The sequence below is a fragment of the Eretmochelys imbricata genome, chromosome 27, assembly GCF_965152235.1.
Source record: "Eretmochelys imbricata isolate rEreImb1 chromosome 27, rEreImb1.hap1, whole genome shotgun sequence".
NCBI lineage: Eukaryota > Metazoa > Chordata > Testudines > Cheloniidae > Eretmochelys > Eretmochelys imbricata.
In genome coordinates this window covers 348,586-373,148 of record NC_135598.1, presented here as the reverse complement: position 1 = coordinate 373,148, position 24,563 = coordinate 348,586, and the positions used below count along the sequence as shown (strand labels likewise).

At 51.9% G+C, this 24,563-nt stretch overlaps 1 protein-coding gene across 1 annotated transcript; it reads right to left on the bottom strand.

The window, feature by feature from the left end:
- Positions 1 to 6,502: 6,502 nt before the first annotated feature.
- On the bottom strand, positions 6,503 to 23,898 carry CD79B (CD79b molecule). The gene is made up of 6 exons (XM_077806447.1): positions 23,734 to 23,898; positions 20,871 to 20,912; positions 16,761 to 17,072; positions 10,133 to 10,251; positions 8,549 to 8,590; positions 6,503 to 7,356 (listed from the first exon to the last, which is right to left on the bottom strand). The coding sequence occupies exons 1-6, from the start codon at positions 23,825 to 23,827 to the stop codon at positions 7,258 to 7,260; spliced, it is 708 nt and encodes a 235-aa protein (XP_077662573.1). The 5' UTR covers positions 23,828 to 23,898; the 3' UTR covers positions 6,503 to 7,257.
- Positions 23,899 to 24,563: the final 665 nt, after the last annotated feature.

Genomic DNA, 24,563 nt, shown 5'->3' with positions numbered 1-24,563 from the left:
AGTGCTTCACCACCCTCCTAGTGAAAAAGATTTTCCTAATATCCAACCTAAACCTCCCCCACTGCAACTTGAGACCATTACTCCTCGGTCTGTCATCTGCTACCACTGAGAACAGTCTAGATCCATCCTCTTTGGAACCACCTCTCAGGTAGTTGAAAGCAGCTATCAAATCCCCCCTCACTCTTCTCTTCTGCAGACTAAATAATCCCGGTTCCCTCAGCCTCTCCTCATAAGTCATGTGTTCCAGTCCCCTAATCATTTTTGTTGCCCTCCGCTGGACGTTTTCCAATTTTTCCACATCCTTCTCATAGTGTGGGGCCAAAAATTGGACACAGTACTCCAGATGAAGCCTCACCAATGCCGAATAGAGGGGGACGATCACATCCCTTGATCTGCTGGCAATGCCCCTACTTGTACAGCCCAAAATGCCGTTAGCCTTCTTGGCAACAAGGGAACACTGTTGACTCATATCCAGCTTCTCGTCCACTGTAACCCCTAGGTCCTTTTCTGCAGAACTGCTGCCGAGCCACTCGGTCCCTAGTCTGTAGCGGTGCATGGGGTTCTTCCATCCTAAGTGCAGGACTCTGCACTTGTCCTTGTTGAAATTTCTTTTGACCCAATCTTCCAATTTGTCTAGGTCCCTCTGTATCATGTCCCTAACCTCCAGCATATCTACCTCTCCTCCCAGTTTAGTGTCATCTGCAAACTTGCTGAGGGTGCAATCCACACCATCCTCCAGATCATTAATGAAGATATAGAACAAAACCGGCCCCAAGGACCGACTCTTGGGGCACTCCACTTGATACTGGCTGCCGACTAGACATGGAGCCATTGATCACTACCTGTGGCGGACTGGGAAATAAACTTACACTGGCCAGGCTTCTGACCAGGGCAAGATGGTACAAGTGTGGGGTCCTAGCCTGGGGAGCTGAGGGTATTGTCTGGAGCCTCTCTATTGTTGGTTCATGAGTGTCTCGGAGATCATTCATGTAACTCCGCTGGTTGTGTGCCCACCTGTGGATGGCTGTGCAAGTGCAGGACCTGGAGAGGATTGTAGCATGTCACAGCATTACAGTGTGAGAGGGAGTCCAGGTTGGTGATACAGAGGGCTCAGCAGTACCCCAGTTCTAGATTGCACCCCGGGAAACCCATCACACCTGCCCCCCTCCCCCAGCCTAGGCACTGCACAGAGCAGGGACCTGCCCCTCCCCCAGCCTGGGCACTGCACAGGGCAGGGACCCTCCCCTCCCCCACCCTGGGTACTGCACAGAGCAGGGACCCTCCCCCCCCACCCTGGGTACTGCACAGAGCAGGGACCCTCCCCTCCCACAGCCTGGGCACTGCACAGAGCAGGGACCTGCCCCTCCCCCAGCCTGGGCACTGCACAGAGCAGGGACCCTCCCCTCCCCCAGCCTAGGCACTGCACAGAGCAGGGACCTGCCCCTCCCCCAGCCTGGGCACTGCACAGAGCAGGGACCCTCCCCTCCCCTAGCCTGGACACTGCACAGAGCAGGGACCTGCCCCTCCCCCAGCCTGGGCACTGCACAGAGCAGGGACCCTCCCCTCCCCCAGCCTGGGCACTGCACAGAGCAGGGACCCTCCCCTCCCCCAGCCTAGGCACTGCACAGAGCAGGGACCCTCCCCTCCCCCAGCCTGGGCACTGCACAGAGCAGGGACCTGCCCCTCCCCCACCCCTGGGCACTGCACAGAGCAGGGACCCTCCCCTCCCCCACCCCTGGGCACTGCACAGAGCAGGAACCCACCCCTCCCCCACCCCTGGGGATCGCACATGCCAGGGTGCTGTTTTGATCTGCTTTAGCACAGCGTAGCCGCGGTGTGAGCAGGGGTCAGTCCGTGCCTTATTAGCTGTTCACACTGGGGCTGGGTCAAGTCTGTTACTCTCACGTCTCAGTATCCCAGACCTGTGGGTACCTTATCATGGCATGTGTGAGTGTGGGGCCATTGCAGCCCCGAGGTTTCCACTCTGCCCCTGCACCTTGTCTGGGGAGAGCCCCCCTTCCTCCGGCTGGTGCTGCCGTCCCCACAGCCGGCTCGAAGATCCCAGCTGGGTAATGGGGCTGGGGTAGGCTCTGAATGACAAACTCTCCACCCCCTGCTCTCCAAGCAGACATTGTGCTGGGAAAGCCCAGGGGAAAATGCTCTGTTTACTGGCCAGTGGGCGCAGCTGGGGCCTGACTCTCGGGGGTGCTAACACTGAAGGCGCAAGCTGGCCTCAGTGGGTACATCTGCACCGCAGCTGGGCATGTGCCTCTCACACCGGGCAGGCAGCCACATGCCAGCTCCACTTGAGCTAGCGTGTTAACAATAGCAGCCTGGCCATTGCAGCTGGGAGACGGTATGGGCTAGCCACCAGAGCTCAGACCCGGGGATCAGGAGGGCTTGTACTCGGGTGACTAGTTGTTGTCACTGCCTGGGCCACAACGGCCACGCTTCCGTTTGTAATTCTAACTTGAGCAGAGCAACCATCTGTCTGTCCAGGCTGGGAGCCTGGAGTGCTCAGCACTGTGCAAAGCAGGCCCTGGCTGGCTGACTCCATTTGCTTCCGGCTTTCTAGTTGCTTCTCTGGCAGATGTTCTCGGTCCGGTAGTTCGCAGGGCCACACAGGTAGCAGCGAAGGCAGCATGTGGCCCATGTGTCTGAGGGGGGAGGGTTACACACTGTTGTTGTGGGCAGCTGCTGACAGATAGGGTACAGGTGCAATTACAGGTTGTTTGCATGTTATTGTTCTGTTAATATAAAATCTGTGCTCCAGAAATAAGACATTGTCCACCCATCTGCCAGAAGCCCCATTCCGTGGAAACCAGATACTGTGTCAGCAGCCTCACCTGTGCTGTATTTGGGAAGTGCTGGGTAAATCCAAGAGAGGAGTGTGTGCATGGGACCATCTGGCCAGGACCCTTTCAACAGTGAGCAGTAACGACAGACGGTGGCTGTGTAAAGGGCCAGATGCTTTAGCCAAAGCTGCTTAATGTTACACTCGGTCTCTCGTGCCTTGAGAGCCGGACCCCAGGCTGAAAACAAACTCACCAAAGTGGAGGCCAGTTTTCAGTCAGTTCTGTAGGCAAGGGTTGTGGAAATTGCCCTGGGGTGGGCTGCATCTACTGGACACCGCCTCCCCATACATGTTTGCAATCACATAGCTTCTCTGGGACAACCACATAGCAATGGCTCCCATGGAAAGGTTCTTAGGAGAGCACAGACGGGTGCTTAGCTCCCTTCAGTGCAACCAGGCACAAGCTTCCGAAACTGCAGCTCTTTGGATCCCTTAGAGCCACAGCGAGGTATTGGCTGTGGGCAGATGTGCGTCGTTGGAAAGAAAATGCAGCCAAGAATTCCCAGGATGCCTCCAAATCCTACAGCTTCTTCCTGCAGATCCTCCCGAAGAGCAACCCTTTCCTGTCCTGTGGCTAGAACGCTCATCACCTCCTGCCTGCAGCAGGGCAGCCTCTTCTCCACCTCCCTGGTACCTGCCTGGTCCTCATACGGCCCATTCTGCTACAGTCACCCTCCTGGCCCATTGCCCTGCTGTGTCACACCCCTCCTTGAGACTCCCACTTGCTCCCCCTTGATCCATGCGTCTCACACACAAGCTTCTGGGCCGTACTTGGAAGGCCCTGCACAGCTTCGCCCATCCCCCTGCTTGTGTAAAATGTCATCTCTCGCCGCCTTCCTTTACTTCCTTTGCTCTTCCACTACACCAGCTGCTTCTTTGATGCGCCCATCGGCAGTTCTGCAGCCTCTTGTGCACTGCCCCTTGTGCAGGAAGCAACATCCCTGACCAGATCCCACAAGCCTCTGCCATGTCTCCCTTCAGATCTCTCCTCACTGCTGCTGGCAGCCGATGGTAAATGGGCCACGAGGGTTGGCAGGCGACCAGCAAAGGATTGTATATTCTGATGACAGACCCCCCGGCTCTGTCCCAGGTCAGTGGTTTGTTCCATTTACTTTTTGTGCCTCGTCGTTCTTTGGGGCAGGCACTGTCCTTTCCATGTGTCGGTATAGCACCTAGGTCAACGAGGCTTTGTTCCTGGCCAGGGCTGCTGGGCCCTCCATGAATACAAGGCGGTGCTAGAGACCTCCTGGCTCACCTGGCAGCAAAAGCCTGTAGAAGCAGCTGCAAACAGGCCCAGCACTCCCTTCCCAGCCAGCCCCTCGGAAATCACTGGCATGGGTGTGTGCATCTTACTGGTGCAGTGTGGGGAACATCTGCTCTAATGTGTCTCATAAGAGCTCAGTGCCCACGACTGTATTTTGGTCCCTGCCTGTACAGCCCCACCAGCCTGCATGGCACTTCACAGACACGCCCCTGCTACAAAGAGCAGCTGCTCTAAACAGACTGTACAGGCAAACCTAAAGGGCCTGGGGAGGTGAGCGAGATGCAAAATTTTGCTGGTATCGTTCCACCCAGTAAAATTTCTCCTCTTGCAATGGAAGGTCCTGTGACGTTATTGACATGAATTGTGATCATATAGATCATTGTTGCAACCAAGGTCCTATGGTTGCACCAGGTCTTGTACAGAGGAAGCCAAGTGGGGTGTCTATGGGAAGGTTGTAGTTTGCTGGTTATGATTATGCTGTCTGCATGTGTGTATCATTTTTGTAGTTGAAGTTATGAATATTGGCTATGTACTTATATCTTGAAGTGTTTTGATTCTAAGTAGCCTCAGTGAATCATTTTCTCAGCTTCTTGAGAAAGGACTATTCTCAGTAAGTGCCCAGTCAAGAAACACTTAACCTACAATGGACTTTGGGAGACGCCAATCCACATCTGAGCTTTCCTGGGAACGTTTAAACTAACGTAAACAATGGCGTCGGCCTGCAAAAAGCCGAATCATTCATAGACATGTGACTTGCCCAGGTGACTGCATACTCCATCTTGTGGAGAGTATTTTACACAGGAGAAAAAGGGAATTCCACCCACAAGAGAAAGACTATATAAGGTCCTGGAAACCCCTCCATTTTATCTTCAGCTGGCTTGAAAGATAGCCTCTCCACTCCAAAGAGATGCCTGAAAGAAACTGGAACAAAGGACAGTTATTACGGGTGTGTGAGTGATTGCTGGACCCGGACTAGGAAGGAGTCTAGTCTGTCAAAGAAGGTTATTAGAACATCTTTGAGGGTGAGATTTACCTGCATTTAGTTTCCTACTGTATTAGGCTTAGATTTGTGTGTTTTATTTTATTTTGCTTGGTAACTTACTTCGTTCTGACTGTTATTACTTGGAACCACTTAAATCAACTCAATAAGTTTATGGAGGAGATGGTATGATGGGATAACATGATTTTGGCAATTAATTCATCTTTAAATATTCATGATAAATAGGCCCAATGGCCTGTGATGGGATGTTAGATGGGGTGGGATCTGAGTTACTACAGAAAATTCTTTCATGGGTATCTGGCTGGTGAATCTTGCCCATATGCTCAGGGTTTAGCTGATCGCCATATTTGGGGTTGGGAAGAAATTTTTCCCCAGAGCAGATTGGAAGAGGCCCTGGAGGTTTTTCGCCTTCCTCTGTAGCATGGGGCACAGGTCACTTGCTGGAGGATTCTCTGCTCCTTGAAGTCTTTAAACCACAATTTGAGGACTTCAATAGCTCAGACATAGGTGAGAGGTTTTTTGCAGGAGTGGGTGGGTGAGACTCTGTGGCCTGCATTGTGCAGGAGGTCAGACTAGATGATCATAATGGTCCCTTCTGACCTTAATATCTATGAAAAAATATCCTACTTTTTATATTTAATAAAATTACTTTTTGCTTATTAATTAACCCAGAGCAAGTAATTAATTCCTGGGGGAGCAAACAGCCGTGCATATCTCTCTATCAGTGTTATAGAGGGTGAACAATTCATGAGTTTACCCTGTATAAGCTTTATACAGAGTAAAACAGTTTTATTTGGGGTTTGCACCCCACTGGGAACTAGGTATCTGGGTGCTAGAGACAGGAGCACTTCTTAAGGTGTTTTCAGTTAAGCCTGCAGCTTTTGGGGGATGTGGTTCAGACCTGGGTCCGTGTTGCAGCAGGCTAGTGTGTCTGGCACAACCAGGCAGGGTACTGAAGTCCCACGGTGCCAGGGAAAACAGGCTCAGAGGTAGTCTCAGCACATCAGGTGGCAGTCCCAAGGGGGTTTCTGTGACCCAACCTGTCACAGGCCTGTGCAGCAGAAACTGTAGGACTGGGCCTAAAGTGCTGCTCGGAGCAGGAAATCAGTGAATTTTAATTGATATTAAGCAGGCTTATTATTAGCACGGAAGGAATGTTCCATGCTCCAGTCCATGGAAAACCTCTTCTGGTGTGTGAGTTGATGTGAAATAATCGTTGGTGTTCCTTAGTACAGCACCTCTCTGAGATCCCAGCATCATGATAATGGCCCACGCACCTAGACAAGTGGCTCAATGAGAGAGCCCCTGGACTGTGCATCTCACCCACGCACTGTGCAGTAAGGAGCCAGTCTGACTCCGGCCGGTGGTAACAGGACGAGTAGGACACTGATTTATTGTGTTTATTAAAACTTTAAAAAGCAGTTGGACATTTTGATCCCAAAATTTCCACACTTTGCTGGGATGCCCTAACTCACACTTGGTAGAACTTCATTCCTGCTGAGTAGCACCTTGCTACAAGGAGTTGTAATAACTTCACACGCGGTGTAAGGTTCGGTTCAACATGACTAAAGCGATCACATTCCAGCCCTCTGTGAATGTGTCGTCTCTGCAAACCTGTCTCTCCTTCCTAGGCCCAGGGCCTAAGAGATTCAAGTGATTTGCTGCTTTAAACGTACCAGTTTCTTTTTGCTGCCTAACTCAGGCTGAGGTTAACTCACTGTTTGCTGCCAGTCAGTGGCAGCTTGCTACTAATTTCGGTACATGCACCTAGGGGCTTGTGGGTTGAGATAAGAACAGCAACTTCCAGGCTAAAATCATCCTGGCCAGTTCCCATCCAGACCTGGGTACAGACTCAGAAAAGCAAGCACTGAATATATAACACCAAAAACTCAAGCAAGCTCTACTAACAGTCATGGGAGGCAGCTGGGTGCGGCAGGGAGGTGGGAGCTCCTGGCAGCGTCTCATCATCTCGTTGCAGTTCGTGATGTGCTCCTGCCACACGTCAGTCTGTAACAGCCACAGCCCATGGCAGGAAGCCAGGAATCCCATCCCCTCCGGCATCAGTGGGTAGCTCGCAGGCACAGCGGGTGCAAGAAGCTGTGCCACTAAGGTAGGCAAGTCGCCTGGGTGCAGAGCCCCTCACTCCTGGCCTGGATGCTCCCCAACTGTCCACTTGGCTTTTACATCCCGCAGAGGTGCAATGTCTTCGTAGGTGGCAGTTTGTTCGATCTCTAAGCCCTGTGCAAAGAAGAGGGACACTGAGAAGGAAACGTTCCCAGAGACCTGGTTCGGCCCTGAGATATGCCCAGGCGCCTCCCTTGGCTCACCTGTTGCTGCACAAGCTGAGCTTAGGGCAGAATTGGGAATTCAGTGTGACGTTAGTTGGCAGAAGAGCTTTACCAAAGCTGACTCCTCGCCCCCAGCCCTCCCTCCCTCCCATCTCCAAGGCTGGCCTGGCAGTGCCATCTTCAGGCTCATTCCCAGGGATATAATGGATTGGTGCCTCTTTTTCCTCCTTCATGATTTACAGAGAACCTGAAAGGGTTTATTTGTTTCCCTCGGCTTATTTTAGACAGAAATTCAGGCCTTCTCTACCCTGGCAGACTCTGTGGATGACCGGAGAACTAGTGGCACTGACTGCCCAAAAGTCAGGGAGCTGCATCTGAGAGGGGATTTTGAGGCAGGCCGTTTGAAACGCTTAGTTTTGCATGGTTTTGTTAGCATTTATTTATCTCCAATACATAGGCATGGGAAGTAGGGGTGCGTGGGATGCTGCATCACCCCCAGATTTTATGCCCAGTGTCCTGGCCACCGGCCGCCGGTCCCTGCTGCCTGGGGTCCTGGCCGCCAGCCCATGTCCCTGCACAGCTGCTGGCCCCGCATGTGGTGTCCCGGCCGCCAGCTCCAGGGTACCACCCGGGGGTGGGACCGGCTGCTGGCACCTGCATGCAGGGTTCTGGCTGCCAGCCCGGGGTTTCACTCAGCCACTGGCCCCATGCCCGGGGGCTCCACTGCCGGCCCTGGGGGTCCTGCCCAGCCGCTGGCCCCACACCAGGGGCTCCACACCCACTCCTAGCTGTGGCCCCAGCCTCTGCCACCTTACCCCTGTCTGTGTCCCGCCCCGTTCCCAGAGCCACAGCCCTGCTCCCGGTCCCAGCTCTAGGGAACGGTGAGGGGAGCAGACAGGGATAAGTGGTGGTGCAGCTCAGCACCCCCACTCCAAAAACTGTTCAGCACCACTTTTCCAATACACAACACACACTTGGGAGAAAGGACGTCAGTCTTAAAGATCCACTCCTCCTCCCCTTCAGCTCGCAATGTACATCTGAAACCCCTAACAAATGAGCCGCCCTGCCCAGCTCACTGCTTCAAAAATATTCCTATTATATTAACTATTATTAACCTAATTAACATGATATTGTTAACTTACCTCGTAGGTATGGTCCTCATCAGAGCTGGCCTTGCCGTCACCCTAGTGGGAGGGGAGAAGCGCAGGGTAAATACAGTGATATTCCTTACCACTGTGTCCTGCCATTTCTGGGCTCTTCCGTGGGCTGCTATCAGAATGTCTGTGTCGTTAAATGTTTCCCCCAAAGGTGTCCCAAGTGGGTGTAAAACCAGGGCATGGCCAAGCAGCTGTGCCCTCGGTGAAGTGGGGCTGTCCAAGAACAGACCCGCTCAGCACGGTTGTGTGTGAATGGCCTGGGCGTGTCTCCTATTGCGATGTCCTGGATTTACACTGAATCCTTGATGTAAACCAACCCGGGTTAAGCTACGCGATGCACTCAGAACAACCCAGGTGCCAGGGATAACAGTGAGCAGCCTGGGTACCGGCGTCCTGCTTCCGCTCCCAGCCATGCCAGCCCCATCCCAGATCTAAGCCTGAGGTATGCACCGCCAGTGCCCAGACACTTGATGACAGTTTCCCTTGGAAGAGCCAGGAGACATCATTGAACCCCTATCAGAGGCAACACATGGGGGGGCATGCAGGGTCATGCATCCCCCAGATTTGCTCACATGGGCTGAGCATGCTCAGTAACACTGCTGAAGCCGGCTGCCCTCACTCTGCCCCCTTCCCCCTACTATCTCTGCCCTATACCCCTAACCCACTAGACCCAGAGCTTCCCAGGGGCATTCCAGATGCTTCCAGGGCTCCCTGGGGCTAAACGCTTTATTTCTCCAAGCAAAGGAAGATAGATGTTCCACCCTGAGGCCTGGTCTACACTTAAAACTCAGGTCAACATAGCTGCGGTGCTCGGGATGTGACAAATCCACAGCCGCTGAGTGCCGCAGCGGTGCCAGGCTAACCCGCAGTGTAGCCGCAGCGAGATCGATAGCAGACTGCTTCCGTCATGCTAACGTCATGTCAGGTAGAGTTCCCACTGTGACGGAAAAACCGCTTCTGTCGCTGTGGTGTGTCTACACTACAGGCTTCCCGCAGTGTAGCTGTGGCTCTGTAGCCCCTGGAGTGTAGACGTCCCTGGCCTACACCTTTCGACAGCCACGAGGGGCCACCAGGGTGAGGCAGTGCAACCCCTTGCTGTTCCTCCATGGCTCTGCCAGCTGGGGTGGGGCCCAGATGGCAATATCCCGTATAACTCCCCCGCAGCTGCGAAGCAGTGGGTGGAAGGGACTAGCTATCCTCCTCCATCTTTTGCATTGTCTTGGGGACCTAGCCCAGGTACCCACTTCTCAGAGGAGGCTGTCAGGAAGAGCGCATTGATTGAATAGACACCATGGAAATGAAGCCTCTTGTGACACAGCTATATACCCCCCAGCGAAGGCGATATGCCTGTCCTGGCTCCAGGGCCATTAGCTCCCTGCCCCTTAGGAAATACAGGAGACCTCTCCCCATTCTCAGCAGGTCTCAGAGCGATGGCTGGGAGCCTGGGATGACGGTGCCCAGACAGGCCTAGGAACATGGTCCCCCAAGACGTCGTGCTGAGACATTCCAAGATGCCTCGCAGTGTGGGGCGGTCAAGGCACATTTCAGTAGGAGGCGCCCAATACTCACTTTCTCCAGGAGCAGGAGCATGGGGACGCTCACGAAGATGACCAGGAGAATGGTCTGGATCATGATGATGATGTCTTTCACGCTGTTCCGTCTCTGGACCTGCTTAATGGTGCTGAAACCTACAAACAGGGCAACGGCAGGACGGGGCGCTTTGAACCCTTCTCAGTGCCTCTCCCAGATGGGAGGAGCAGGAGCTGGCTGGAGTTTTGTTACAGAACAGCTGTAAGGGCCTAGGACAGGGGCGGGCAAACTTTTTGGCGTGAGGGCCACATCAGGTTTCCAAAATTGTATGGAGGGCCGGTTAGGGGAGGCTGTGTCTCCCCAAACAGCCAGGCGTGGCCCGGCCCCCACCTCCTATCTGCCCCTCCCCCTGCCTGCTTTTCGCCCCCTGACGGCTCCCCCAGGATTCCTGCCTCAGCCAACCCCCCTGTCCCCTGACGGCCCCCACCGGGACTCCTGCCCCATCCACCACCCCCTGCTCCCTGTCCCCTGACCACCCCCAGACCCCTCACCCCTGACTGCCCCCTGCCACGCCATCCAACCCGCCCTCTCATTCCTGACTTGCCCCCTTGGCACCCCTGCCCCATCCAACCACCCCTTCTCCCTGTCCCCTGACTGCCCCCGGAACCCCTGCGCCTGACTGCCTCCCGCTGCCCCATCCAACTCCCCTCTCCTTCTTGACTGCTCCCCCAGGACCCCTGCCCCACCCAACCCCCATGTTCCCCACCCTCTGACCGCCCCAACCCCTATCCACACCCCCGCCCCCTGACCACCACCCGCAATTCCCCTGCCCTCTACCCAACCCTTACCGCGGCTCTGCAACTACGCTGCCCGGCTGCCCGCAGCGTTGAGCCGGTGGCACGGTGCACTGAGGCTGCAGGGGAGGGGGGACAGCGAGGGAGGGGCCGTGGAGGAGCATCCCGCGCCAGGAGCTCCGGGGCCGGGCAGGAGGGTTCTGCGGGCCGGATGTGGCCCGCGGGCCGTAGTTTGCCCACCTCTGGCCTGGGAGGAGGAACTTAGCGTGAAAGGGCCGCCTAGCCCCTGACTTTGGCTCCAGAGCACATCCCAGGGTTCTGCATGGAGTAGTGAGTGAACGGGTGAAAACAAAAATTGATAAAGGGAATTCTTGAAAGGAAGAAAGAAAGAAAAATGCCTGCTTTCCTTTCACGACAGCCCCGTTTGCACCCCATGAGCATCACAGACTTGCTTTTCTGATGGAGAAAAACCTCCCCGTTGATTCAAGAGCTTCCCTGACCTGCTGTTTGCTGTAACCTCCCATCGGCTCTTCTCCCTACCTCTCTCTGCTGCTGATACCCTCTCCTACCTTAGGAGTAAAAAAAACGAGGAGTACTTGTGGCACCTTAGAGACTAACCAATTTATTTGGGCAGTCTCTAAGGTGCCACAAGTACTCCTTGTTTTTTTTGCTGATACAGACTAACACGGCTGCCACTCTGATACCTGTTACCTTAGGAGTAGTGATTCATACCCTTTTCATACTGTGACCCCTTGCCCCATCCATCTAGCCCAGATCCAGCTGGGACACCCCTCCCCACAATTAGTAATATGGAAGGGCATGACCTGCTGATGCCTGTTTGTACCTCAGCCTGGGGTGAAAGCTCCTGTTACAGATTAGGGGGGAGCTATGAGCTGATTCAGAAAGTCCTGGAGCCCCAGGAGATAGTGATCCCTGCCAAAATGCTGCCACTGGGTGCCCTAAAGTCCTGAGTGCTTTCCAAAACACTGTCTGGCTCTCCACGAGTGCAGGAAGCCAGCTCAGTTTGTCTGCAACATGGCAGGATGGGGGGCACTCATAATCTGACATAGGGATATAAAGACACAGACTTTTAGCCTTAAATAAGTGAAGAACTTTTAGGGCTCCACTTTGAAGGGTGGGACGGAGCCACTAGCCTGCAATGTCACCTGCTATTGCGATTTTCTCATGCGTCTCATGATATTTGGTGCTAATCCCAGCTCTGGGAGTCAGGTGAATACATAAGAGTGTCAGCTTTGGGGGGTTTTATGTTTGCTTGGTTTGTTTTTAAAAGTAAGTACATGCCCTCCTGGTCATGGATAAAAGTCTGAAGACATGAACCCTAAAGGATCCAGACCCAGAAGGGAAATAAAAAGAACTCCAGTTTAAAATCTCATGATTTTAAGCCCATCTTGTGATCTGGGGGCATGGCAGATGATCTGTGAGTGCTGAGGGATGGCCAGCTCCATGGGTAGCCCTGCTCTGGGGATGGGGAATGTCTCCCTGAAATGCTGCCCAGAGAGCAAAGCAAGCGGCCTCCCCATGCCACATAGAGCTGGGCTTGCAAGTGGAAGGTCCTTGTCAGCACCACCACATGGGCAGCCAGGTCATGGGTCACTCAGGGCAGCAAACAGCTCTTTCTGAACATGACATGCTTGGACGGCAACAAGTGCAAGGTGTCCAAATGACTTTTCTTGGCCTTCCAGTGAACTGGTGGTATCTGCACCAGAGACCTGGCACCGACATAAAGCAGGCGCTGTCCCCTCAGCACAGTGCCTTGGGCATGCTACTCCCATGTGTGTGTGACGGCACCCAGAACAGCACCATGAAGTGTGAGCGACTGGAGGCAGTCACAGAGCCATTGGCCAGGAGAGCTAGGGTTTCCTATTACCTGGGTAACTGATAGGTCTCAAAATGTAACTGTGAACAGGGAATCAGCATCGAGCAGGTGTGTTTCCAGCAGAGTCCTGCAAGAATTGGTTCTTGGTCTTACACTAATTACCATGATACTATTAATGACCTGGAAGAAAACATAAAATCATCACTGATGATGTTTGAGATGACATGGGGAGTGGTACACAATGAAGGGGACAGGGCACTGCTTCAGCAGAGTTGGATCACTTGGTAAGCTGGGCACATACAAACCATATGCATTTTAATACAGCTAAATGTAAATGTGCACGTCTAGGAACAAAGAATGTCGGCCATACTTACAGGATGGGGGAGGGGGGCTATCCTGGGAAGCAGGGACTCTGAAAAGGGTTTGAGAGTCATGGTAGTTAATCAGCTAAACATGAACTCCCAGTGTGACACTGTGGCCAAAAGAGCTGATGGGATCCTGGGATGTATACACAAGGTAATTCTGAGTAGGAGCAGACAGGTTATTTTACCTCTGTATTTGGCTCTGGTGCGACCACGGCTGGAATACCATGTCCAGTTCTGGTGTTCACAATTCCAGGAGGATGTTGAAAATTGGAGAGGGTTCAGAGAGGAGCCATGAGAATGACTAAAGGTTTAGAAAACCTGCCTTGTAGCAATAGACTCAAGAAGCCTAATCTATGTAGCTTAACAAAGAGAAGATTCAGGGTGTCTTGATCACAGTCTGTAAGTACCTACATGGGGACCAAATGCCTGGTAATAGACAATCTAGCAGAGAAAGGTCTAACAGGATCCAATGGGTGGAAAAGTTGAAGCTAGACAGATTCCGCCTGGAAATAAGGGGCACGTTTTTAACAGTGAGAGTAATTAACCATTGGAACAACCTACCAAGGGTCCTGGTTATCACTGGCAGCTTTTAAATCAGGATTGGATGTTTTTCTACAAGATCTGCTCTAGGAGTTATTTTGGGGCAGTGCTCTGGCCCGTGTTATGTGGGAGGTCAGACTGGATGATCACAGTGGTCCCTCTTGGCCTGGGGAATCTATTCATTTATTTATTACCTGTATTGTGGGAGTGACTAGCTGGTTGGTGCGAATGGCAGGAGCTGACCCCAGTTCTCTGTGATAAAAATATGGCAATCAAGTTAAAAGGTAGGGTGTATAAACATTGTAATTCAACCCATCCTCATGTAGGGGACAGAGACTTGGCCAATTACGGGGAAGTATGTTCCCTACCATGGGAATGAAGATGTTGAGATGGTTAAATGGATGGACATGCTGTGATAGTAATGGAGTAATGGTCTCAAGTTGCAGTGGGGGAGATTTAGGTTGGATATTAGGAAAAACTTTTTCACTAGGAGGGTGGTGAAACACTGGAATGAGTTACCTAGGGAGGTGGTGGAATCTCCTTCCTTAGAAGTTTTTAAGGTCGGGCTTGACAAAGCCCTGGCTGGGATGATTTAGTTGGGGCTTGGTCCTGCTTTGAGCAGGAGGTTGGACTAGATGACCTCCTGAGGTCCCTTCCAACCCTGATATTCTATGATTCTATGATAGGAAATGAAATGAGGTTGTGAAGGACCTAATGCGGATTGCCCCAATTGAGGACAAGTTGATGGAAGCTAGGATATGTTGGTGTGGTTGTGTCCAGTGGAGATCTGGGAGTGCTATTGGTAGGATGACCTTTGCAGTGATTGTGGATGGAAGACGAGCAAGGAGGAGGCCAAAGACTAGGTACGTGGAGCAGACATCAGCAGATGTTAGAGACACCAATTTGCATGACAGCCAGCCGTACAATCACGAGTTTTGGAAGAAGGCTATAAAAGTCCCCAACCCCAAATAGGGAAGTGGCAAGAAAGGAAGAAGATTGTGGTAGCACTTGGGTGCTCCCATCATGGACCAGGATCCCATTGTGCCAGGCGCTGAACAAATGCAGAACAGAGGGATGGTCCCTGCCCTAAAGAGCTTACAGTATGGGGGACATGCCAGCAATGGTACTTGCCCCATTGAACTGCAGAGATGACTGGCACCTTCATTCTCCAGGGTAAGCAGCCTGTTCTCAGGTAGACACCTGGTGCTCCAGGCTGAACGTCCTCAGGTTGGTAGGTGTAAGTTAGACCTGTAGTGTGAGTATTCACACCCGTAATGCGAGTTCTCTGCACTTCTTGTATTTTACAGTGTGAAAAGGGGCTTTTTTACACAACCTTTCTGGAATGATAATAGTCTTATCATTTCCTGTGTATCCTGGGATTGCGCTCATGGGCCTCATTCCTGCTTGTCCCCATTATGCAAGGTGCTGTACAGAAATAGAGGCAGACACAGTCCCTGCCCGAAACAGCTGAGAGTCGCAGCAATGGTTTGCTCATTTGTTCCTGTGTTTCATAGCTTCCAGCACATAGATTCATAGAGTCACATACATCCATAGATTTTAAGAGCAGGAAAGGCCATTAGATCCTCTAGTCTGCCCTCCTGCATCATACAAGCCAGAGAAACTGACCCATGGATTCCTGCATCTAGCCCAATGGCTTGTGGTTGAACGAGAGCATATTCTGAAGGGGGTTTGAGAGAGAGAAATGAGAGCTGAAATAAGTCAGAAAACATGCAAAGAACCTTGGGGGCTCAATTGCCACAATGGGAATGGCTGAAGACCCAAACGGTCCCTTTAATTAACCAGGGTTGGGAAGAGCCTAACGCATTACTGAAATTCAAACCCAGCCTGACATACCCGGCGTCAGATGCAGGGCTCCTTTGCTGTTGGGATGTGGGTCGCAGCCCCTTCTTGCTGCGTGGCTGCTAATGTGTTCAGGGGGTTCTGTATTGCTGTGTAAATGGGTCAGACGGGGATTTTCAAAGCACCATCATTAAGGCTAAGATTTTGTCATGGCTGTTTTTAGTAAAAAAAGCCTGTGGCCTGTCCATGACTTTTACTAAAAATAGCTATGACAAAATGGAGAGCTCAGCTGCGGGGTCCCCACATTGCGTGCAGCAGCTAGGCAGCTGCGGGGACCGTGGTGCTGAAATGCTTTTTATAGTGGAGGTGCTGAAAACCAGCAAAACTATCCCCAAACTTTTTACCTCATGCCCCCCCCCACCAGAGCTGAGGGCAGGAGCAGGGCCGTGGCTCCAGGAGGGGAGGGGGACACAGACAGGGATAAGGGGACCAAGGCTTGGGGCAGGGGCGGGGCCAGTACCGGAGCCCCATGCGTGGGGCTGGCAGCCAGGACCCTGCATATGTGGCCAGGAGTGGCGCCGGAAGCTGGGACCCCATGTGCGGAGCCAGGAGTGGGACAGCAGGATCCTGCCCAGGGCCCCCAGGCACCAGGACAGCAGCCATGATGCGGGACCCCGTGTGCGTGGCTGGGAGCGGGGCCAGCAGCTGAGACCCCACATGCTCAGCTGGCACCTGGGACCCTGCATAAAACCTGGGGGTGCTGCAGCACCCCCGCACCCCTACTTCCCGCACCTATGTGTGGGGGCCGCTTGGAGCGCCAGGGTCCCCTCTGCCACCTGTGGCACTCAGGAGCTTCAGGACTACCCCGCAGCTCCTGGCCGCCATGGGCTGAAGTCACTGAGGTGACTGGAAAGAAGGACTTGTGGCACCTTAGAGACTAACAAATTTATTTGAGCATAAGCTTTTGTGAGCTACAGCTCACTTCATCGGATGCATTAAGTCACAGATTCCGTGACTTCGTCGACCTCCCTGAAAAAATCATAGCCTTAATCATAAGGGATCCCATTGGAGTGGGAGCTAGATGCCAACATCCCTTTGGTGCCCCTGAAAATCCTGCCCAAAGGTTTTAAGTAGAAAACTTGAAAAAATCCATAAGAGATAGATAGATAGATAGATAGATAGATAGATAGATAGATAGATAGGGTGTATGGGGATAGATGGACGGGTGTGTATAGGGATAGATAGATAGAGAGAGAGAGAGAGAGACGAGTGTGTATGGGGACAGATGGGTGTGGCTGGGGCTAGGCAGGGACAGTGATAGCACATCTCACCTATTACTCTCAGTTCACTCCCACACGTGCGTATCCGTCCCAGATCACGAGCCAGGCTCTTATTTTCACACAAGTAAATGCCGTTGTCTTCAGGCTGGATTTTGCTGAAGGTGATCATTACAAATGACTCACTCCTGTTCTCGTTCACCCTCGGGTCATTCATATTGATCATCTGGGGGGTTTTGTCATGTCCAGTCATTTTGTACCACTGCACATCGGCTGAGTTGCGGGAATGGCAGATGAAGTGAACTTGGGTGTTCTTTTTGGCAGCTATGTAACGAGGGTGCTGCCGGAAGTTTGAACAGAACATATCTGAGGAGGAGACAAAACCAGGCCAGGAGGTAAATTGATAACATTGCATCTTATTAGCTCCTCCAGTGGTTCCCTGTGATGCCTGTGGGCTAACAGGGATCATCCTAGGGCTACTAACACAGCATGCTTCCTGGCAAACGACTGGCAAACTCTCACCGAATGCAGAAATGTAGGTTGACATAAAATGCAATAAGAAGGACTACAATGCTGTGCGTGTGCAAACTGTGGCTTTGCTTCTGTGTGCACCAAGCACAGCTCCAGCTTCGGGTGTGCATCAGGCACAGGGCATGTGCCAAAGCTTGTCAGCACTCTTGGCAGTTAGGGCCTTAAATGCAAAGAAAGTCAATATGTGCACGAGGTTCTCACAAGACCACTGATGTGACTCCCCCACACCACACGTACTTGCTATTACACTGCTCAGCACCATTAACTCCCTGCCACTGAACACCCCACTGCATGCTGCACTGCACGCTGCACTGCACGGCACAATTAACTCGTGTCCACTGCATCTTACACTACACAGCACCATTAACTCCCTGCCACTGAACACCCCACTGCATGCTGCACTGCATGCTGCACTGCACAGCACAATTAACTCGTGTCCACTGCATCTTACACTGCACAGCACCATTAACTCCCTGCCACTGAACACCCCACTGCATGCTGCACTGCACAGCATAATTAACTCATGTCCACTGCATCTCACACTGCACAGCACCATTAACTCCCTGCCACTGAACACCCCACTGCATGCTGCACTGCACGCTGCACTGCACGCTGCACTGCACGGCACAATTAACTCGTGTCCACTGCATCTTACACTACACAGCACCATTAACTCCCTGCCACTGAACACCCCACTGCATGCTGCACTGCATGCTGCACTGCACAGCACAATTAACTCGTGTTGACTGCATCTTACACTGCACAGCACCATTAACTCCCTGCCACTGAACACCCCACTGCATGCTGCACTGCACAGCATAATTAACTCATGTCCACTGCATCTCACACTGCACAGCACCATTAACTCCCTGCCACTGAACACCCCACTGCATGCTGCACTGCACGCTGCACTGCACAGCACAATTAACTCGTGTTCACTGCATCTTACACTGCACACCACCATTACAAACTTTCAATGGAAAATTTTTGACCAGCTCTACGTTTAATTATTTACAGTTTGCACAACGGTTACATTTCTATGAAGTGGCGAAGAAATATATCCATTCTGTGCTTATTCTGAAGCCATTCATAGGAATTTTTAGCAGTAAATACTAAATTGCTGCGTTACATATACACAGTCTTGTACTTTTATTCAATTATTCCTTATAAGTAGCATTTAATTCAGCTGCTTCAGAAAATCATGAATAACCACTACTCATTTGAAACACTCAAGGAGGCTTTTCCTCTCTAATGCAAGCTGCTTGCAGTTGCTAATTTAGCTATTTGATTTTATCGCTTCCAAGTTATTCCTGCCTTTCATAATTATAAAACAACAAATAATTTGGAAAAGACAGAAAGTCAAATAGCCAAATTAGTAACTGCGAGCAGCTTGCATTAGAGAGGAAAAACCTCTGTTACTAGCCCCCGTGATATCTCGCAGGACACTACCAACAGAACAAAGCTTACGCCTTAAACAGTATCAAACAAAAAGCACCATAAAATTACGTTTATCGTCAGTAGTCTTAGCTCAGTTCTCTGTTATGGAGTGTGTCTCATTAAGGGTCCTTTGGTGTAAGATACCACTGCCTAGAACCCAAGTCATTCAAATGTGCACTGCAGTTCCCTTTGACGATCCATAAATGGCCCTAGAACAATCTGTCAGAGCTCGTTCCCAGCATTCCTGTCTCACGAGCAGCTCTGCAGCTCTTGAAGACGTTTCGGTCCCAGGCTGACTGGGACTGCAGTGTTTATTTTCTCTGAGGAGAGGAACCATAGGGAACACTGGTATATGAATTGGCCCTAATTCTGTTATTATGATCATTGTTATTGATTTGCATTGTGGCTAGTCATGGGGCTGCATGGTGCCAGGTGTCGCTGTACCAACACAGAACAAAGAGCTGGGTCTCTGGTTCTTACCGTAGTTATCTGCCCTCCCCAGCCAGGCTGGCCCTGGGATCAACACCCCGGGAAAAGTCCAGTCATGCCTCCCTTGCCAGTCACATGACAGACCTCCTGTAGCCAGCCTGTAGCAGTGGTAGTGTGCAGACGAGACTCTTAACTCTGCCTGTGTAACTTATGTGGCCGGTAGTTACACAGCTCCCCTCACTGTGTTTTATAGTAGCATCTAGAAGCCCCAGTCATGGCCCTCCTGGGCACCGCACAAACCCAGAGCAAATCACTAATAGAGCTTAGCCTCCCAACACCCCTGAGCTGGGACTCTTACCCCCATTTTACAGAGGGGCAGCTCAGGTGCGAGGCAAGTCAAGTGACTTGCCTGAGGGCATACAGGAGACCACTGGCTGATATGGGAACTGAAGGGAGATTTTCTGTACCCCAGAAAATTTCCTCCCCCCGACTCCGCAGGCAGAGAGCCAGACAGCCCAGAGTGCGTTGTCCTCCATGCTGCTCTGTGTGCATGTCCCCCAGGCACTCTGGGCGAGCTGCCCTGATTTCCTCAGCATGCACTGGTACAGACATTGCTCAGCAGCATAGTAGATGTAGACTCATGAATGCGGCTGTCTCATCGCTTGTCTGCATGGGAAGGTTGCACTGATTTAAGCTAAGGAGTGAATTTAAACCGATAAAGTTAAGCCAATGCAAACCCCTTGTAGACATCCTTATTTTGGTACAGTGGCTTTTTTCAGCTTTGCTTATGTCAATGGGGAACAGGTTTAAGCTAAACCAAAATAAGCCAGTCCCTTAACTTGAAATAAGAGCATCCACACAGGGGGTTGCATCGATTTAATTAAATTGGATTAAGAACAGATTTATGTTAAATAGTTGCAACTTTCCCGTGTAAACACCGTCTCAGAGCAAAAGCTGGTTCAGATACAAATGTCTTCTGTGGTTCCCCTCCTCTAAGGAAATGGCAAATTCTGTAGCCAAAGTCCACATGTGACCAACAAGTGGAGCTGAAGGAACTGAAATGTAAGGGAAAATATGCAAATTTTACAGAGGCTGGGAATTGCTTTCACATTATTAGGGCTATTCAAAAAGGAACATATTGATTATAAATTGTTAATAGAGAAATGGGTAGTGGTTTGGGTTATAAGTTTTTGCAACAGCTTAAGCATTAAACATATTTAAGAATGAAATAGGGAATTTACTATAATGGGAAAGAGACAGGCAGTAGCTAGGAACCTTAGCTAACTCATCCTCTCAAAATATCTCGAGGAGTGGTTTTCATGTAGTGTTATAGCAGTCATTCTGGGTATTTTAAAATCACTTTTGATCATTACTAATTCCATTTGATTGGGTGCTTTTCTGTCCTGTACTTTGTAGCAGAGCATTTCATCTTTTCCACTGGACTGCATCAGTGTAATCACTCTGTTGCAGAACAGAATAAAAGTGATCCAGGCAATGACAAATCTCTCCAGTCCCAAGCTCTGAGAGTCAGACCCTCAGCTGGTGTAAAGCAGCACTCCAATGGAAGATCTGGCCCTTAGGGTCCACCAGGTGGCTGCAGCTGGGGACTAGAGGTTGGAGCCACCAGCTGAGTTTCAGCTTTAGAGGATTTTCACTGGGACACTCATTTTCTCTTAACCTTGCTGCATTTTCAGAGGTGCACTAGGCAAAACACAAGTGTCACAAACGAGGGCATTCACTGTAACAATATTATTCAGCTGTACTGACCTGACTTCCGCGGGCTGTTGTTTCTTGAGGCTGAGATCTCACCTGAAAGACAGGAGAACAACAGAAAAAGCAGCTCAGAGCTGGTGTAGTACAGAGAGGTCTCTCTGGAAGCACTCAGCAAGCAGCCTCCGCTGCCAGATAATCCCGGGCTCAGCAGGGACCATGCAAACGTCACTGGCATTTGGAGGCTCAAGGGGCTATGGGAGCCAGGGGCCTGACTCTCCCAGACATTCTGGCTCTAATCTTCCTCCGGGGCAGCAGGCAGCGTGGGCTGGGGGAACACGTCTGGGGCTGAGGGTCAGGTGTGCTCCAGGACTGACTCACTGGCTGGCTTTGGCGTTTGGGAAGGGGACAGTCCTTGCTCACCTACCTTCAGCGGGTGCCCTGAGCATTAACTAGCTAACACCTGTGAGCACACACTGCACTGAGCAGCCACGGCCCCGGGGCGGAGCTGCTCCAGTCCTCTGTCACAGGGCTGAGACTCAGGGTGGGACGCAGGCCAGGCCTGGGGCTTGAGTGAACTCAGGACTGCACCGTGCTGGGGTTGATATAGGCTGGCTAGCATGATGGTTCAGCCACTAGCCTGGGACTTTGGAGACTGGGAGCCGTCTCCTGCTCTGCTACAGACTGTGTGACCTTGGGCAAGTCACTGAGTCCGTCTGGGCCTTGGCTCCCCAGCTGTAAACCAGGGCTGAGAGCCCTTCTCCCCCAGGGGGATGTGAGGATAAAGCCATTAGCACATGAGCCCAGCTAAGCACCCCACATCACTAGCTTCTCTAGAGTCTGGCTCCAGCCTTATTTCAACAGCTCCAGCATTGCAAAAACCAACTTTAACAGACTCGTCAAGATAAGTGGAGCCCATAGGGCAGGAATTGCCTGGTCTCCCTACCATGACCCTTACCCCACACCCCTTGTATGTCTTAGGGCCTGTCTACATGGGGCCACTCACAAAGTTAATCCAAATTAACTTCTACAGTGAATTAGTTAAACCGTATTTAATCCCTGTGTGGACACTCTTATTCAGAATTAAAGTGGCCTGAATTTGGTTTAGCTTAATTGACTTAGAAGCACAGACTCAGTTCTTTAGGGCCCAGGCCAAGTCTCTCTCTTGGTTGTGCAAAGTGCTAATGCCCTGGCGGGCACTGTGTAAATAAATCATTAACGTGGTTGCGTCCCCCAGGAGGGGCTGGTGTGGGACTGGAATGCAGGGCATGGCGACACTGTGATAAAAGACCCGCAGCGTGGCTGCGACTGGCCCAGGTCAGCTGACTCGGGCTCACGGGGCTCTGGCTGCAGGGCTAGAGAATGCAGCATAGGTGTTTGGGCTCCAGCCCGAGCTGGACTGTCTACACTGCTATTTTTAGCCCCACAGCCCTAGTCTGAATCAACTGCCCTGGACTCAGAGCCACAGGTTTTTTATCACTGTGTAGACACACCCTTGGACTCCTAGCAGCAATTGTGCCCTACACCAGCAGCTCCCAAAGTAGCCTGCAACTCTCCTCCCTAGCCAAGAACCTGCGCCCTGCAACCTGAGCTAGCCAGCCCCAACCCAGCATTTCCCCCGACATCCTACAGCGGCTGCACCACTTCCCCCGTGGGGCAGGTGGGCAGGAAGCGCTGTTCTGTTTACTGAGTCGCTCCAGTGCCCGGCTCGCTCCTTTGCTATTTCTATGAAAATTGATCTGGGTGGTCAGGTGCAAAATGACATGTAGCTTTGCTCCGTGGTTATCTGCCAGCTCCCTGCCCCTTCGGCTGCGGTAATAACAATTCATAGTCATGGTTTAATCATAGAAAGTGAATGTTGACAGGCTATAGCTGTGCCCCTGCTGTTCACCTTGTTTGTGAAAGTTTGTATGAGCGGACGCCTCTGTGTATTAATGTTCCCGAACCATCTGTCACCTCCTCCTTCTGTGGGAAGAGTGGGGCTTCCAGTTAATTCAAGCAACAGCTGCCCAGTGCTCATGCACTGCTACTCCAGGTTTCTAACAGCAAGAGCTCAATACACCAGCCACATTGGACAGCAAGTTGTAGCTGCCCAGCATTTCCCAGCCCTGGAGGGGCTCCGGCTCTATGCACAAGGGGGATGGCACACTGCCTACTTAGCAAGGTTCCCAAGAAAAAACTCGGCAGGGTCTCGCTTCTCTTACCTGGCTCCCATCACCGCAGCATCTGAACATCCCCCAAGCGTCAGGGGCTCTAGCCTCCACCCTGGGAAGCAGGCCAGGGCTCCAGACCCCTTGTACAGAACACACAGAAACCGGACATACCTTGGCCAAGGACACACAGGATGCCTGTAGCACAGCAAGGAATTGAAGCAGGATCTCACACATCTTAAGCCAGGGACCTAAACTGGGGCACCAGCCTTCTCTCTGCTGGCTGGTTGTTTTGTGGGTTAGAACTGCAGAGCCCAACAGTGAAAACGCGGCTATCGCCTTAGCGAGCAAAGGACTGAAACCAAGCAGAGCCTGGACATGCCAAGGGCATCACCTAGGCTATTGATTTCTTTCCCTGGGGTCTCACCGTACTGGGCAGCCCTGCAGCCAGAGTTCCTGCCTTGTTGCATGTGCTGTGAAATCCAGGTCCTGCCCTCCTGGGAAATGTTTGCTGTGTGCAAACGGATGCTGAAATGATTTGAAAGATGGAAGGCATTTGGGCTGAAAAGCTTAGAAACAAGTGAGTGATAGCTGAGATCCCGTTTCTGGGTGAAGTTCTTCAGTGTTCCAACCCAGGACCGGGTGCAATGGGAGAGATTTCAATACTCTGTTGGCAGAATCTGCATTTAGGAATAATTCCCATAAAGAGTTAATGCTGACGGCACCAGCCGATAGCCCCGGTAAGATTAAAGAACACGTGAAAACCCTACCTGTGATCAGGACTAACAGGCAGAGCTGGGTGCGGAGAGCTGCCAGACTCTTGCAAGGAGAAGCCATTTCTGAGATAAAATGGCAGGAAAACATCAACGCCCCGGCCTTGAGCTGCGGCTGCAGAAACGCTGCTAACTCTCCGACTGGCTTCTTCTTTAGTGCTAAAAATGACAACGCTTTGGCGAAGCAAGACAGGACTTTCCTGTCGATGTAAATCTGGCCCTGCCGGGACAGCCCCAGGGGCTTGGTTTAGCACAGACTCAGATGTGGGCCGTGGCTATGCAGCTGAGTGCATCTTCCCCACCCCTGGGCCAGATGCAGAGATGTGTCAGTAGGAGCAGGGGAGTGTAAAGAAGTCTCCCTTCGGGTCGCACTACGCCCGAGCTGGAGGTGTAATTTCCAGGTCAAGGAGCCCGGCCCACGCTAGCTTTGATTGTGCTAACGCACTAACAACTACAGTGTATCCATGGTGGCAGGAGCGACGGGAGGGCCCATCAGGACTCAGGGCGGCCAGCCCCTCCTGCCGCTATGCTACACATCTGTGTTTAGCATCTTGATCAGAGCTAGCGTGGGTATGGCTCCTCCAGCTGGGACGGACACCTTCCCACTGCAGTGCAGACATACCCTTGCACACCGACAAAGGTGTAAGTGACACAAGCGTAGCCTCCTTGGGCCAGATCCTCCTGCAGGCAACAGCATGAGTCTGGATTCATTGAGCCACCTCCCGCAGCACTGGGCAGGCACTTCCCTCTCCAGCTTCGCATGTTTCAGACAGACTTGTGGCACTTCTGCCTGGCCTTTGCTGGGGTGTGCTGAAAGCCCCGAACAA